At 43.4% G+C, this 18205-nt stretch overlaps 1 protein-coding gene across 2 annotated transcripts; it reads left to right on the forward strand.

Annotated features, from left to right (window-relative positions):
* The first annotated feature begins 776 nt into the window (after positions 1-776).
* On the forward strand, positions 777-17829 carry COQ10B (coenzyme Q10B). Of its 2 annotated transcripts, XM_059702650.1 has the most exons (5): positions 777-955; positions 6891-7040; positions 10514-10706; positions 15374-15475; positions 16799-17829. In XM_059702650.1, exons 1-5 carry the CDS (start codon positions 777-779, stop codon positions 16964-16966), a joined length of 792 nt encoding a protein of 263 aa, XP_059558633.1. In that variant the 3' UTR covers positions 16967-17829. The 2 variants fall into 2 exon arrangements, with proteins under 2 accessions (XP_059558633.1, XP_059558634.1); XM_059702651.1 differs by lacking the exon at positions 15374-15475.
* The last annotated feature ends 376 nt before the right edge of the window (positions 17830-18205 follow it).

Genomic DNA, 18205 nt, shown 5'->3' on the forward strand with positions numbered 1-18205 from the left:
CTCAGTTTACAGGGAACTATGGTGTACGAAGTTTAAACAAGGACCTGGGAACAAATGTAGGGGGAAATGTCAGGACTTGGTAACTGATTCCCGAGATGAGTTGTCGGGTTTGCAGCAACAAGGGAAACCCCAACCACCCAGGATCACCAATTAAATAAGCTGTGGGCCCCACAGGAAGAAGGCACGGAGCACCAACGTCCCTTCCCGAAGGACGTGGCTTTCGGTCGCCCTCCCGCCACCCCGCGGGGCTGGCACGGCAGGTACTGTGCAGAGTACAGACAATCATTAACAGCGAGCCTGCCCGCCAGGCCTGGCACCGGGAGCGCCGGCGGGGCCGGCTCGGCACTCACGGGTTCGGACAGTTACACAATTAACGCTGGGAACATCCGGCTTCCTCCCACCCCCGGGCGGCGCTCACGTGCCCGGCCTCGCGACCCACAGCGGAGCCCAGGAGAAGCGCGGCGGCCGGCGGGTCTCGGGCGCGACTCCAGCGCGGAAGGCGGGGTGAGCGGTCCGTAAGCCAGACGCGCGGCGGCGCGGGAATGCGGGGACTCCCGGCGGCCGGCCAGGGGGAGGGTGTGTCCGCGGCCCGGCGCCTCCTCTGATTGGCCGGCGGGATGACGTGCAATCTGACACTCGGCCCTGAGGCGGTGGGAACGTGCGTCAGCTTTACGCAATCGGAGAGGAAGAAGGGGCGGGTCTGGAGGCTCAGGGCGGCCGCCTATTGGCTGGGAGGCGCCGGAGCCGGAGCCGGGCGGGACCTGGCCTCGCCGGGGATGGGCGGCGCCGCGAGTTTGGTTCAGGAGGTGGGTACCGGCTTCAGTGAGACGATCATGGCAGCTCGAACCGGTCAGAGGGTCCTGAGAAAGGTGGTCTCGGGCTCGGGATGTCGTCCAAAGTCGCCGGTAGCAGCTGGACCCCCGGTTTCGGCGCAGGGGCCTACGCGGAACGTCAGGTAGTAAACAACAGGGGCGCCGCGACCCGGGAAGTTTTCCGCCCGGACCAGCGGAGTTGGGGGGCGCCGGGGGTCTATGAGTCGATGCGGACCCGGACCCGGAGAGAAAGGTTCCTTGGGTTCTCCATTGGAGAGACTGGGGCGCCGAGTTTATCCGCGGGGGCCGGACGCTCGCCAGCCTATCCCGCCGCCCGGCTGCCCCTGTGGCTCCCTGGCCTCGCGAGAAGCGGTGAATCACCGGGCGCAGCCAGTCTGGGAGCAGCTGATAAAACACGCCGGCCTCGCTCGCCCGGGGCTTTTCCGGTCTCCCTCCCCCCGGGCTGCGGGGCTGGCGGGGCTGGCGCCTGGCCGCGGACCCCTCCTCCTGCCCCTCCTGCCCCGCGAGCCGGAGGACCAGGCGTGCTCTCCCAGTTGTTGGTAGAGGTCTTTGCCCCCGCCCTTTGGTTCTTGCAAAACGAAATGTAGCCGACGTAAGGGACTTGAATTTTTTTCCGCTCCACTGTAACTTGCAGGTCCTGTAACCTTGAACCACAGTCTGTCTTGGATTATCCCGGTTGGTTCCTTTTTTGGTGGTGGTGGTGGTGGGGGGGGGGTAGGGTAGGGATGGAGATGGGAGGGGAGGGGGTGGAGAAGGACGTGGAACGTGAAAAATTCCATGCCGCCACCCCTTAGTTTCTTTTTACTTGTGACAATGTCATTAATGATGCTCGAACATTGAAATGAGTTGTAAACAATACGGAAACGGAGGGAGAAATCACACATCTAGTTGAGCTCCAGGACATTTAGATTTTATGAAGCTTTTTTTTTTTTTTTAAATGCCAGCTCATCCTTTTTAGACAAATGTTGGTTGACATGGAAATAAAATCATCTTACATCGTTAACTCCTGCTTCTTCAGAAAATAACCTGGAAAAGTAGTTTCAAACGAAACACACCCTATGGTGCTTTAGATCTGCTTGGATTACTCTTATAAAATGTTTGGATTGCAAACAAACAAAACGGCCGCTTTTAGGAAGACAAGTGCAATTGCTTTAGTGTCATAATTAAGGCTTAAATTTCAAGATAAATATCTACTGTTTATGATAATGAAGATGGAGGGAGTTTATGAGTTCTTTGCTAGTCACAAGCATTAACATAGTTCTGGCCTATGAATCATTAACAGATTATTATAATTATACTAGAGGCCCAGTGCACAAAAATTTGTGCACTGGGGGGGGGGGGGGATCCCTCAGCCCGGCCTGTGCCCTCTCGCAGTCTGGGACCCCTCTGGAGATAACGACCTGCTGGCTTAGGCCTGCTCCCAGGTGGCAGAGGGCAAGCCCAATCCCTAGGTGCAGCCCCTGGTCGGGCTCAGAGCAGGGCCAATTGGGGAGTTGGGGCACCGCCCCCTGTCATGCACAGAGCAGGGCCCATCAGGGAGTTAGGGCGCCACCCTCAGTCACGCTCAGGGTAGGGCCGATTGGGGGGTTGGGGCACCGTCCCCTGTCACACTCAAGGCAGGGTCGATGGGGAGGTTGCGGCGCCACCACCTGTCATGCACAGAGCAGGGCCAATCGGGGTTGGGGCACTGTACCCTGTCACTCACAGAGCAGGGCCCATCAGGGGGGTTGGGGCTCTGTACCTGGTCACGCACAGAGCAGGGCCCATCAGGGGGGTTGGGGCTCTGTACCCTGTCACGCACAGAGCAGGGCCCATCAGGGAGTTAGGGCGCCACCCTCTATCACCCACAGAGCAGGGCCGATCAGGGGGTTGGGGAGCTCCCCCCTATCAGGCACAAAGCAGGGCTGATCAAGGGGTTGGGGCGCCTTCCCCTTTCACGAACAGAGCAGGGCGGATAGGGAGGTTGTGGCCCCACCCCCTGTCACACACAGAGCCACAGGGTGATCAAGGGGTTTGGGCGCTGCCCCCTGTCACGCTGATCCCGGTGCCTGGAGGCCTCGCGGCTCCACTGATCCCAGTGCTGGGAGGCATATTACCCTTTTACTATATAGGGTAGAGGCCTGGTGCACGGGTGGGTGCCGGCTGGTTTGCCCTGAAGGGTGTCCTGGATCAGGGTGGGGGTCCCCACTGGGGTGCCTGGCCAGCCTGGGTGAGGGGATGATGGCTGTTTGCAGCTGGTCACACATCCTTCAGGGTGGGGGTCCCCACTGGGGTGCCTGGCCAGCCTGGGTGAGGGGATGATGGCTGTTTGCAGCTGGTCACACACCCTTCAGGGTGGGGGTCCCCACTGGGGTGCCTGGCCAGTCTGGGTGAGGGGCTGAGAGCTGTTTTCAGGCTGGGGGTGACTGAAGCCCCCAACCGCTCCTTTTTTTCTTTTTTTTTTTTTTTTATTCTGGGCCAACTTTAGCTTTGAGGCTTGGCTCCAGCTCTTAGGCCTCCGCTGCTGAAAGTAGGTTTCTGGCCTTTGCTTACAATGTTGCGATCCTGCTGGCTGAAGCCCGGCGGACTAAAGCAGGTTTCTGGGGTTTTGTTTAGCTTCTATATTTGTTACATAGTTGCTTAGAGTTGCAGCTCAGAGGCCTGCAGCAGCAGGCGGGGAACGTTGGAGTCCTCCGTCACTGAAGCAAGCAAGCCTCATGTGAGTTTCAAGCTGCCTGGCTGCTGGCCGCCATCTTGGCTGGCAGTTAATTTGCATATCGCCCTGATTAGCCAATGGGAAGGGTAGCGGTCGTAGGCCAATTACCATGTTTCTCTTTTATTAGGTAGGACTAGAGGCCTGGTGCACGAGATTGGTGCACTGGGGGAGGTGGGGGGGAGGTGGATCCCTCAGCCAGGCCTGCGCCCTCTCTCAGTCCTGGACCCCTTGGGGGGGGGATGTCGCCTGCCTGCTTAGGCCATCCCCCCAGCCCCAGCTCCCCAACCTCCCATCCCTCTCGCAGTCAGGGACCCCTTGCACCTTACTGTCTGCCTGCAGCAGAGGTGGGAGAGGCGGGAGAGGTTTGAACCCGGCTTCTGGCTGAGCAGCGCTCCACCCTGTGGGCAGCTCCTGTGTTGAGCGTCTGGCCCCTGGTGGTCAGTGTGCATCATAGCAACCAGTCCTTCTGCTGTTTGGTTGATTTGCATATTAGGCCTTTATAGGATTAATAGGTAATATATAGTTATGGTACTATTGTACTTACCTAGTTATTAATAATAGTAAAGGAGCACAGGGAAGGCCAGACATTATAGGCATGTTCCCTGCAAAACATTAGGAGAAGGGGACCCTTCAAAGGGAAGATAGACATGTCCAGTAAAGTTGGGGTGGCAGGGAAGGTGTTGTCTCTCAATCACACCTGGGAACAGAGGTCTTTGGCCAGAATGGGCGTAGCCACTGGCAGCACGCAGACCTCTGGGGAAATATAATCCCTTGAACAAAGAAGCTTGCTCGTATGTTCTTGGCCCTCTTGGGACTCATGTGATGCTGGGCTTGTGCTCCTGCTCCCCTGCATTAGCCCCCACACAATGGACTAATGGACTGCAGCTAGCCTGATGCTGACTAGACCCAGCTCCAACAGGGAAAGGAAACTGGACACTGGCTTTGCTTCTAGCTTTACTGACTCCCCAGCTACACTTCTACAACTGGACTAAGGGACATGGGGCTTTAGAACCCCAGGAACATAATTCCACGGAGATAAAGCTTTCTACCATATCTCACCCTCCCGTGGGGGCCTCCGGAAATTCTTCCAGCGGCACCCCAAGGACCTCACTCCCACTAGCAGTCGGGGAAGACAAGGCACATTTTTCTCCAGTAACAGTTATATGTAATTACAACAAATACATATTTAATAATTATATTATTATAGAGTATTATATATACACTCTAACATTTGAGATGTCATATGGGAAGATTAATGACCAAAAAAGCTGTCCTTCATCTGGTCCAGTTTTTATTTCTTTCTTTTTTTTTCTTTCCTTTTTTTTTTTTATTGCTTAAAGTATTACAAAGGGTATTACATATGTGTCCTTTTTTTCCCCCCCGCCCTTGACAATCCCCTGGCCTCCCCTACCCCCCAGTGTCTTATGTCCATTGGTTATGCTTATATGCCCAGTTTTTATTTCATGGTTTAACCATATGTATGCTTGTATGTCTCCTCATATTGCAGTTGACACATTATTCTTGATAGTGTATGAAAATAGATGTGCTGTCCAGGGCACTGTTACCATAGTCTGAAAATTGAGTAGGTAAACTCCTATAAGCGTGCTTTAAACACAGGTGTTTTGCTTATGATTATAATTGGATTGTGTACGGGTTTCTTTGAGGGACTGAAGGGATGGTATTACATGAACCTACTACCATACTCAAAACCATATGTAGTTAGAAGAAAGCATCCTATTAACCAGACCCTCAGTTCACCTTTTCAGAAGCAATGATCTTTTTTTAATAAAAGCTTGTCTCATAGAAGCTTTTTTTTCTGATATTGATTTATCAGAAAATTAGTATAATTGTGCACAATATCTGCTACATAATTGGTTTTTATAATAGATAACAAGGTACCTAACAAAAAGTGGGGAAAGTAGGTAAAACTGTTACAGCAGTTAAAGACATCTAAGAATGTCTTAGGAGGGAAACAGATAATTAGGCATTTTGTACACCAGATTTGGATTTGTAATCAGTGTGACTAACAGAGAGTCTAAATTATTTTTGTAGCTTCTTTTTAAAAGAGGAAGCTAAATTAACTTCCTAATTATTATTATTATTTCTTTTTATTTTTTAGAGAGAGTGTGGAAGGGAAGGGGGGGAGGAGAGAGAGAGAGAGAAACTGTGAAAGAGACACATCAATTGGCTATCTCTTGCATGCACCCTGACCAGGGCCAGGAATTGAGCCTGCAACCAAGGTATGTGCCCTTGACCGGAATCAAACCTTGGACTCTTTAGTCTGCAGGCCGACACTCTGTCCATTGAGTCATACTGGCTAGGGTCTAATTATTTTATTTCCACTGCTCTACTTTATTTAGCAGAATATGTGCCATTCACTTTTATTGGTATAATCCCACTTTAAAATAAACTATAGGTTTACTAAAAAAAAAAAAAAAAAAAAAAATCACTTCTTTTAATATTATCTTCACCTTTAGAATAAGATTTGCATAATACCCTTACCCTCTCTAGGAGAGGAATCTATCTAAAATCTGTTGACTAAAAAAGAATATCATGGATATCTTTGAAATATGTTCTTACCATTTATTATAAAATCAGCTACTACTTGCTATGTCTTAGAAAACTTGGAATTCACAAAGCAATCTTGTTTTACCATGTTTTCCCCATTATTTCATTTCTTGAAATGTTCCATCCTTTTGTGCCAGGATGATGGAACAATTGTTCGGATAGGGTCACCCGGTCTCCAATCTGAGAGTGAGACCTAATTTCAAACCTAATAGAGTAGATAAAAAATTAAGGAACCCTGCCCTGGCCAGTGTAACTTGGTTGGAGCCTCACCCTATACAGCAAAAGGTGGCAGGTTCGATTCCTGGTCAAGGCACATATCCAGGTTGTAGGTTCAATCCCCAGTCAGAGGCAGCTGATCACAGCGATGTTTTTCTCTCTCTCCCCTCTCTTAACCAAAAGGGGGGAAGAATTAAGGAGCCTCTATGGTCCCAGCTGGGAAAACAGCCTAGGTAGATAAGATGAGTTGAAAACTATACAATGAATATTGTAGCAAGTGTGTGGCATGATTTTGTTGTTTACAGACTGAAAGCCAACATTTTGGGGTTTGGGGAGATTCTTTTTGTGCCAGAACTTTCTAAGCCTAACTGTAAGCTGTTATTTTAGTTACGGTGCTTAAGCGTGTGTGTGTGTGTGTGTGTGTGTGTGTGTGTGTGTGTATACATGTGCATGTGCATTTCAGGAATATTGTAAAGTGGCAGAGCCTTCTAAAGTGTGATAGTTATTTTACAATCTCTATCATTTGTTTCCTCTTCATTTATAATATAATCTAAATCACATTATTTTTGTCTTTTTAGATACTTAGCTTCCTGTGGTATACTGATGAGCAGAACTCTTCCACTACATACCTCAGTTTTGCCCAAGGAGATATATGCAAGGACTTTCTTCAAAATTGCTGCACCGTTAATAAACAAAAGAAAGGAGTATTCAGAGAGGAGAATTATAGGGTCTGTATATAGTAATAGTTGTACTAAAGAGCACTTTCTTTTCTATTGAGTACTGTGCCTCTTTTTTCTGGATTCTCTGCTTATAGGCTAAGTCCTGGGTTTTTTAGATTGGCCTTTCCATAGCCATTGCTTTTTGTAAATATATTTTGAGTGGATATAATTATATGTAATATAATTAATTATATTTCAACCTTGACATGTAAAGAAAATAATTAAGCTGTTATGACCTGCATTATTATTGTACATTATTCTTTTCTATTGTGGCACAATTACTAATATCTAGGCCCCAAATATGTTTAACTAGCTCCCTCACATTCACACATACAGAGGTAAGTACATACGGACATACTAAGAGGACCCTACCATCTAGAACCTTTTCTATAAAGGGCCAGATAGTAATATGTGAAACTTTGTGGGCCACAATGTCTCTGTTGCAACTACTCAACTTTCATTATAGCCCCAAAGGAGCCACAGAAAATCTGTAATAGATAAAAGGGCATGGCTACGACCTAATAGAACTTCATTTACAAAGACAAGCATGGGGCCTGATCTAGGGGTATATGTCGCGTAGGATAGAGGTTCTGCAGTTCTGCCAAACCAGAAATACAGCATCCATCATGGAAGTTTCTACAAGGCGGTCCTAATTCCACACAGGCCATTATGCAGTACAGAATTCTTGTAAAAGTGCATTTTATTCATTTATTCAGTTGCTTTTTTTCTTCTGATTTTTCTGTAGTAAAGGACTTTCTGCTGACTCATAACTTTTGTCGCTAAATTATCTTTATTACTGGCTAGTCACTAATAGTTAAGGTATTGCTAGCAGGTGTACGGATAAAACCCAAAAGTTTATTTCTTTCTCATGTAAAATTCAAGTGGGCATTCCCAGTCCATGAGCAGCAATCCTCCCAAGTCATGATTCAGAAACCCAGGCTCCATCCAACTTGTGACTTTGGTAATTTCTTAGTCAACAGAGTCTTTCTCTTTTTTTATTTTATTTTTCAACTACAGTTTACATTCAGTATTATTTTGTATTAGTTTCAGGTGTAGAGCGTAGTGGTTTGACAATCATATACTTCACAAAGTGGTACCCCCAAAATTTCAAGTGCTCACCTGGTACCATACATAGTTATTACAATATTATTAACTATATTCCCTATCCTGTACTTTACGTCTCTGTGATTATTTTGTGACTATCAATTTGTAGTTCTTAATCCCTTCACCTTTTTTACCCAGCTCCCAGGCCCCCAACCCTCCGGAAACCATCAGTCTGATCTCTGTATCTATGAGTCTGTTTTTATTTGTGTTTTTTAAAAACATCTTTATGCCCTAACTGGTTTGGCTCAGTGGATAAAGTGTCGGCCTGCGGACTGAAAGGTCCCAGGTTCGATTCCAGCTAGGGGCATGTACCTTGGTTGCAGGCACATCCCCAGTGAAAGGTGTGCAGGAGGCAGCTGATCGATGTTTCTCTCTCATCGATGTTTCTGGCTCTCTGTCCCTCTCCCTTCCTCTCTGTGAAAAATTAATAAAATCAACACTAATAAAAGAGAAAAAAGGTAATTGGCGTACGAGCTACCCTTTTCATTGGCTAATCAGGGCTATATGCAAATTAACTGCCAACTAAGATTGACAGTTAACTGCCAACAAGATGGCGGTTAATTTGCATATGTAGGCACAATGCAGGGAGGCGAAAGGGAAAGCAGGAAGAAGCCCCCTGCCACTGACAGTGATCGGAAACCCAGGGGGGAGCTAAGAGCTGGGGGCAGGGCAAAGGTGGCCCTGAGGCCGCCTTTGCCCTGCCCCCCAGCCATGATCGGAGAATCAGGTGCCTTTTCCGCCCTGGCCAGTGATAGCAGGAAGTAGGGGTGGAGCCGGCGATGGGAGCTGGGCACGGTCGAAGCTGGCAGTCCCAGGAGCTAGGGGTCCCTTGCCTGGGCCTAAAGCGAAGCCCACGATCGCGGGGCCGCTGCCGCTGCGGGTCCCCGCTGCCCTGGCCGGATGCCTCAGCCAGAGGCCTCAGGCCTGGGTAAGGGGCCGATCCTGCGATTGGAGGGTGATGGGGGTCAACGCCTGAGGGCTCCCAGTATGTGAGAGGGGGCAGGCTGGGCTGAGGGACACTCCCCCCGACACACACACCCAGTGCACGAATTTCGTGCACCAGGCCCCTAGTATATTAATAAAAAATAAAAAAATAAAAACATATCTTAATGATTTCAGAGAGGAAAGGAGAGGGAGAGAGAAAGAGAAAGATCAGTGACGAGAGAGACTCACTGATTGGCTGCCCCCTGCATGTCTCCTACTGGGGATTGAGCCCACAACCTGGGTATGTGCCCTGACTAGGAATCAAACTGTGACCTCCTGGTTCATAGGTCGACGCTCAACCACTGAGCCATGCTGATTGGGCATGAAATGTGCTTTTTTAATATAACAATTTATAATAAACCTCTTTGCTCTAGCAAGCATATGAAACTCAAAGGCTAACATGGGCCAAATAAACAAGGTTTAAGTTTATGTGGGCCACAAAAAAACAAAAGCTTCAATTTTCATAGAAACGTAGGTTTATTTCGATAGAGACATGCTGAATACAAAGGGCTGGAATAAAGGAGTCATCGTTAACATAAAATAATAGAAAATGTTAATAAAAATTTATATTTTTTTGTTGAACATTAACTTACCAGACACTGAATAACTGCACAAATAAGCGTAACACAAATAAACCTATTTTTTTGTTCTCTGAAAGTGAAATATTTCCTGTTACGCACACCAAACAAGTCAGTACAAGACTAATGACGTGGCAATCGGCTGCTAAAATATTCACTGCTAGTATAAGTGGAGAAAAATGGTGTGCCTGTGCGTAAGGAAAATTAATGCAACATGATTATAGTAATCAGTTATTAGCGAATGTTGTAGTTCGTTATTAATAATTATGTATAACAGGATATTATAAAAATTAAGTTACGAAATTTTTATTAAAACTTTTCTTACATACCGTTATATTGGCTGGGCCGCAAAAATATTCATTGTGGGCTGTGAGTTTGACGTGCTTGCAAGTCTAAAGGATATATTTGATCTTTTAAATAACTGAGACAGAGTTCCACAATGTGTGTACCAGAATTTATTAATCATTTATTACTATCATATTAAGCATTTATTAATGTCTAACAACTAGTAAACATTACATTTTTTTTCTCACAAACTCAATTTTTCAGTGCTGGCCATTCACTAAAATTATAAAAAGTACATCTGCAAACCAGATCCAGCCTGTGGTGTGCCAAATTATGACTCTGCTATGAATGTGTATTTAGCTCCTTTCATTTTGTGTTGCTTTCAGGTCATTCATTTTAGAGTATGTATGGTTCAACATGTCCCAAATGATTTATTGTCTCATATGCAATAAGTTTTATTTATATTCAATTTAAAGTATATGTGTACCATATAACTAAATGCAGTTAACAGTTCTTTTCTTTTCTTTAAAGATACTCTATGCAGGAAATGTATGATGTAGTAGCAGGAATGGAAGATTACAAGCATTTTGTTCCGTGGTGCAAAAAATCCAATATAATATCCAAGAGATCCGGATACTGCAAAACACAATTAGAAATTGGATTTCCACCTGTAGTGGAGCGCTATACATCTGTAGTAACCATGGTGAAGCCACATTTAGTGAAGGTAATTGTTTTACTTATTTTAAATATTTCCCAAATATTGATTATATAAAATGGGTTCAAGTGTAATTGATTTAAAAGATTTTCCTAAACTAATAGAAGAGGAGGAAAGTAACCACTAAAATATGAAAATGAGCTTTTTTCCCCTTCTTTCTGTTGAAGACTATCACTCACAGGAAAGACTGGGCCACACAGTGAGAAATGTTTTAAGTTAATCTTTGCACTATTTTTATTTTTAAGTGAAGGAAGGTACCAAAGATAAATGTGGAGGACATAAATATTGCTATGGTCCTGCCACGTACCAGGTACTGAAATGCCAACTGCTGTTGCATGTGTTACATTAATCCTCTCACCCTTGTCAGCAGAGGGTACGCATATAGGAAAGGTACCGAAAAGGCAGGCTCCATGGGGTAATACCCATTTCCTTTGAATTCCTAGAGTGTGGTGACACAGACTTTTACAGCTGAGTTATGTTTTGTGCCCACAGGATTAGATGGTGATACCATTTTTTGGTAATTGGCCAGAGCTAAACACCTTTGTCAGTTCTTTGTCAGGCATTGAATGAATTGTAACTCATAGTAGAAAGCGTATGCTTGCCCAGTGAAGCTAAGACCTTCAAGTCCACCCTAGTCTCACTCTCAAACCTTGAACTCCACTTAAAAGACTGTGTTCCATTCTGGGATTTTGCCATTATTATGAATGTTTTAGAGTTTTTACCTACTATATGTAATTGCCTCTCTTATAATAGCTATAATTTAAATAGCTACTGATTGAGCTATTTGTAATACTTTAGTTGAATTACTCATTTAATCTTCACCACATTCCTTTGAGATTCAAATGTTATTATTCTTATCGTATAGTTGAGCAAAATAAAGCTCAGAAGAGTTAGATAACTTGCCCAAAGTTATAAAGTTTTTATAAGACTCTATAACTCAGTCTTTCTGATATCAATGAATATCTCTATAATCTTTATTCCCTGACTTCAATCTCCTACCATTTAAACTCTTTTAACTTAAATCTTAAAATATTATAGGTGTCTAAAAGAACTCTAAAAAAAAAAAAATCACATTTTCTCCCTCTGGCTTTCTTCTCTTCCCTGGCTTCTTAACACATAGAGGATAAAGTCAGTCGTTTTATTGTCATGGGCCCATCTACTCCGCCATCCTCCCTCACACACATTACAACTAATGTTCAGGCAGTACCATACAGTGCTTCTTCCACAGCCCCGTGCCTTTGCATGTTGTTCACTAGTCTACCTAGAATGAACGACTCCTTGCTGTTAATTCGTCAAATTCCAGCTGTCTGGTGTTGCTTTCTCCCTTTCCTTTCATATAGATAACCAGCTCCACCTCTGATTTCTCTGGGCTTTTTACATGCTTTATTTATCTCTTCACACTCAATATAATTAGTTCTTCATCTGGATTTCTGCCTGACAAGATTGAGCTACTTGAGGGAATGGGACATCCTCTTTTTCCTCTCTCCCCTCAGGAGCAGCACTACAATGATGGGAGCCTTGAGGGCTCCTTGCTTACGAACATCTCACTACTGCGTTCTTGGGTTATTGCAGACCTAGAGATGCTAATAATAATGTCGGGAAATTTCAACACTGGAGGAGGGAGGAAACTATTAGAAAAAGTCATAATAAATGTATTAGATGATCAATGCTAGCTCAATTTTATGAGGCTTAGAGAAATTAAGAACCTTACACAAATTCATTGTGTCATATTCCAAAACTTTTTCCATTAAAATGGAAGTGAGCTGCCTCACTTAATGTGCTAATTGTTTAAAGATATACTTGAGAATAACACAACTCTGTATGCTCAGTTTTCAGTTATTCATGGGCTCAGGTACTGGATTATAATACCTAATACACATTTATTTATAACATGCAGTTAAAGTCATTATAACCAAGAGAGGAGCAGAAGCCCTGTGAATTATTAGCTTCCCAAAATGTGCCTGTGACTTTATGTGCCAGTTTTAATGTGTGAGTCTACATGAATCTGTAATGGCCTGAAGCCCTGCGACTTCTCAGCAGATTTAATAGAGGCAACAGGTCAGTGACTCTCACTGCCTAGTTCACAACGTAAACATCTTATATGGCATAGTTTCTATGGCCGGCGTCAGCTGTCAGAACACCTCCTGTGGTCAGCCTCTCTGCTGTCAGGAATGAGGTCTTTGGTAGTGATGTCCCTTCAACATGTAGCGTAAACATCTGTCCTTGGGCTTGGTGATCCGTGTGGGTGCACCCCTGCCACATTTTGTGCCCGAGTAGTCAGAGGAAGGGGCTGCATTGTATGGTCTTCTCAGCAGCTGCTCTCCTACACGGTTACATTCCCTAGACCAGCCGTGGGCAAACTACGGCCCGCGGGCCGGATCCGGCCCATTTGAAATGAATAAAACTAAAAAAAAAAAAAAAAAGACCGTGCCCTTTTATGTAATGATGTTTACTTTGAATTTATATTAGTTCACACAAACACTCCATCCATGCTTTTGTTCCGGCCCTCCCGTCCAGTTTAAAAACCCATTGTGGCCCTCGAGTCAAAAAGTTTGCCCACCCCTGCCCTAGACGCTTCTTATGTGGTTGTAAGAAAGGTAGAATGTATTATCTTAAAATTGGGTAGATGAAATAAAGATTTTACTGCAGACTTTTGATGTGCTTAAAAATTAGCTGGTCATTATTGAACTATATATATAAAGCCAAACCTTAAAAAAACTTTTTAAATGTTTTTATTGATTTCAGAGAGGAAGAAAGGGAGAGAGAGAGAGAGAGAGAGAAACTTCAATGATGAGAGAGAATCATTGATCAGCTGCCTCTTGCACATTCCCTACTGGGAATCGATCCTGAAACCTGGGCATGTGCCCTGACCTCCTGGTTCATGGGTTGATGCTCAACCACTGAGCCGCACCAGCTAGACTAAAGCAGAATCTTTTGAAGAAAATTTTCTTTTTTTTTTTTTTAATATATTTTTATTGATTTCAGAGAGGAAGGAAGAGGGAGAGGGAGAGAGAGAAACAGCAATGATGAGAGAATATCATGGATTGGCTGCCTCCTGCAAGTCCCCCACTGGGCATGTGCCCTTGACCGGAATCGAACCTGGGACCCTCCAGTCCTCAGGCCGATGCTCTATCCACTGAGCCAAACCGGCTAGGCATGAAGAAAATTTTCACTTCTCCCCAGTGACTTAACAAAATGTGCCTAAATTCAGCTATTAAAGTAGTATTTCTGAAATCAATAATAAATATATTTTTAAAAGTATTTTAATGACTATTATTTTACAATGTCTAAATGAATATTAAGACATTCACTTGTTTCCATTTTGATAATTAAATTATATTTTTGATAAACATGTAAATGTTTATCAAACATTTCTTTATAAATACTTGTTAGTATGGATGTAGTTGATCTTCGTAATGATTCTACCATGTTACCATCTGATAATTGATTCAAAGGGAATTCAGTGAAGAGGAACTGAGGCATAAACTGCAAATCAATTTTTAACTCTTTGGCTCCCAGTTTGAACTGTCTGTGGAGAGATCCAGAATGGTCAGAAATTCTATGCTTGGGAGGTTATAGCTAGGGAAGAAGAAGTGATGGTTTACTTTGCGGAAAGTGAGTTTACCTATGCAAGCCCTTATTTGCTAATCTGTAGTGTATAGCACCAGGGGAGGGACGTTATAAACTCTTGAGGGAATAAGTTATCAAAGAGAAAGGGGTAGAGGAGCTTAATCATTTATTAGCTCCAATAAATGCCAGAAGAGCTGAAAACACAAGGCTTAATTGAGGAGGTTTTTTTGTTTTGTTTTTTTAATGGTCTGCTGCTGAGGGAAAGTGGTATGTATTATTGAGGTCAGTTGTCTACTAGTATAAGGCCCACATAGCATCTTAGGATAGTAAATAACTTCATTCAAGGTCATAACCCACTCTAACAGTGAACTAATGACTGTGGTCTGGCCTCCATTTTTCACACAGCAGAAGGCACACTCTTCAGTGGTTCTCAGTCAGCATTTTCAGTGCTTAGAATGGGAGCTAGGATGCTCTGCACAGAATCTCACTAAGAGTTGCATTTCAGTGTGCACACACACACAGAAAGTAAATGTGCGCACTGGAAAGGTCAGAGGTCAGGCACAAGAGTCAGGGCCAGGCTTCCATGAAAACTGGAGCCAAAGAGGCGTCTAGAAATAAAGGATAATGAGTGAAGGATGTGATTGATGAGAGAAATCTTTGGGTAGGAAAGAAGATAAAATTTTCAAAGGGATCTGGCCAGATACCTTATAACTGTTTAGCCATCTTAGAGTGATGATATATGACAGATATTATACTCATTTTGCAGATTAAGGAATTAACTTGTTCAGGATAACTTTTAAGTGGCAGAGCTGGAAATAAACTTCCAGAAAATCACTCTGTTTTGCGGCTGGAGGAGAGAACTCCAAATAGCTCAGTGGGTGCGACAGTGGAAGAGAGAACAGCTGGCAACCTTAAGGGTTCCAGGGGGGAAAGAAAACGCTCATATTGGCAAGAGGTCACTTCCAAGTACCAAGCTAAAAGTGAGACGTTTTCATCACCTGTGGTCTGACTATAAAAATACTTCTTTTCAAGAAGTCATCCTCCATTATAGATTCTGGACAGTCCAAGTGTACTTTACTGCAGCTGTATTTTGCATTTTGTTCTAGGCATCCTGCACTGATGGGAAGCTTTTCAATCATTTGGAGACAGTTTGGCGTTTTAGCCCAGGTCTGCCTGGCTACCCAAGGACTTGCACCTTGGATTTTTCAGTAAGTGCTCATATCACAAAGCCCTTCATTGGTTCCAAATGTCAGCTGAAGTTGGTAAAAAAAGAGTAATCCATTTATTAGAGCCCATTAATATGCCATTATTAATATTATTCAAATAGCAATTACTGAAAACCACTTTTTTAAAATCTCAAATTTTTGAGTATCGAATTTCTTTTTCTCTAATTTCTAAGAATATTAATCTATTGTATTTCTTGAGACCTTGAATAACAATTCCTTCTCTACTTTCTAACTTTTACAAGTTCATGGGTTATAAGATATAACTTAACACCAAATGAAATTTACACATTGATCTGCATCTTATGATGCAGAAATAAAGTGCAAAAGGAACAAATATGTTTTTAAAATCTAGGGACTGAGGTATTTTCTTGTTCACATCACCTTAGTTATACCACTGTGGCTTTTTCTTTGCCAACAGAATATATTTGCTGTTTATATTTGCAACTCAGGCATTACATTTTAAGAAATGGTCATATTAATGGTCATAAATTTCTACACGCTGTTCTCAGCTCTTGAATTGCTTTCATTAAAATATTAGTGGACATGAATGGGGCAGTTAGGGACATTTGAATTAGACCTGTGTAGATTAAGTAACAGCATTATCATCTAATAAAATTAACTCCCTCTGTTAATTTCTGATTTTAATGCACTGTGGTTATAGAATACATTAAAACAGGGGAATCTGGTTGATGGGTTTATGAGAAATCTTTGTACTGTTTTTGCAACTTTTTAAAAAATCTTAAATTATTTCAAAATGAAAAATTAAAAGTTCTAAAACTTAGTAGCTATTTGGTCCTTAAAATACTACTCAAAGCTTACCTGAGTTCTCTCTTGAGGGGATATAAGTCCACTGTCTACTTTGACATTGAGCCACCTACCCCATCTGTTTGGTGGATCGGTCTTACCTCCTTGCTGCTACTTCCCAGGTGAGGGAGTTGCTTTTCTTCCTTATTTCCTACTGGGAGGTAGGTAGATCTAAAAGGGACCCTTTCATAGGAAGCCAGAGTAATAAACATGGTATTCAGCAGACTTTTCCCACTTTTTAAACTTAATAAAAGCTGGCTTTGCCTTGAAATGAGTCGTTGGTCTTGTTCACTTATGTTTGTTTTGCCCACAGTTGTGCTTGTTGTAGTAAATATGACTCGGTCTTCTGAGAGGTGTTTTAAAATCTCATCGAGATAGGCGCATCCAGCTCTGCCTTCCACACTGGGCCAAAGAGCCCATTTCACAGTGTGAACACAGCGCCCTAACTAGAGTTAGTGAGAGAAAGATCTTCCTACGTTAATTGTGAACATTTCCCTACAGGTTTCGTTTGAATTCCGCTCACTTCTACATTCTCAGCTTGCCACATTGTTTTTCGATGAAGTCGTAAAGCAGATGGTAGCGGCCTTTGAAAGAAGAGCGTGTAAGCTGTATGGTCCAGAAACAAATATACCTCGGGAGTTAATGTTTCATGAAGTTCATCACACGTAAAAAAAGGAAAGAACTGGAACTGGTCACCTACTCGTGACTTCAGTGTGTTCACTTTCAGAACGTGCTTTTATCATTTGCTTTCAGAAGCCAGAAAGCATTTGTTCAGCCCAGCTTTGATATAAACCTGCACCATCGAAAATTTGCACTTGGAATATGGAAGCACATGTACATAGAATTCAATCACGTATAATTCAAAGTAATGTGTACATTAGCATATTTACAGCCAATGGGATGTCATCACTATTGCTAGAATACTGACATCACTCTTCTGAGAGAAATTGAAACTAAACTTAAACCTTTTAGTTATCACTTTATCCGAAAGAGGTTAGTGGAGATACTCATGTAGTATATATTATAATGACCATATCACGTTTAAGTTATTAAATTCAAACTATTTATAACTTACTGTCATAGGGCCTGTGTCACGGGTTAGGATATTTGCATAATCATCAGATACTTACAGTAAAAACATTGACTTAACAATACTGTTCATGAAGGTTCCTTGGTACCTTTTTAAAATTGTTCTGATGGTAGTAGGAGATAATTCAGTGCTATAGTGAGGTTAGCTCCCTGATAAACTCCTGGCTTTTTTGGTGAGTGGTCCAGAGCTTTAAGCTACATTTTTTATAGTTTGCAACCCTCTCCCAGGTACTTTGCTCTTTCAACAATGCTGATTGTGTTTCAAATTGTGTCTACAACAGTGGGCAACATGAAGAGAAGTTGGCTGCTGTCTCCAGCACCATGCATCCCTATTTTCTATTTATTGTGTATACTCACTTTCAATAATGTATTTCAAACTGATATTTTTGTATACAAATCAATGTAAGGACTGAAGTGGTAACTTAATAAAGTTAATTTGTTTATTTTGTAGTTATTTCGGTTATTGAAATCTTCCTGTCTCAGTGTGTATTTACATAGACATAGTAAAGTTTAATTGTAGCATTTATATCTTTAGAATACTTTCAGAGACAAATCTGGACAAAATTCAGACTTTTAATCAATGTTGATCATCTTCCCTCCTCTCACTTCATACCCAGTAGCCCTCTGGCATTACCTTTCCAGTTGGAGTGCTATTAACTTTGTTTCCTCAGATCAGTTAGGGGCCTCGATACTTAGTTCCCTGCATCACTATTGAATACAGCGGTCTGGAGCACCTGATATAGAGTCTACAGCGAAGGACTCGTTCCACTCACAGGGAGCATGGTTGTCCTCACAAAGGTAGAGCAGTGTCTTCCCACT

The sequence above is a fragment of the Myotis daubentonii genome, chromosome 7, assembly GCF_963259705.1.
Source record: "Myotis daubentonii chromosome 7, mMyoDau2.1, whole genome shotgun sequence".
In the NCBI taxonomy this organism is placed as follows: Eukaryota; Metazoa; Chordata; class Mammalia; order Chiroptera; family Vespertilionidae; genus Myotis; species Myotis daubentonii.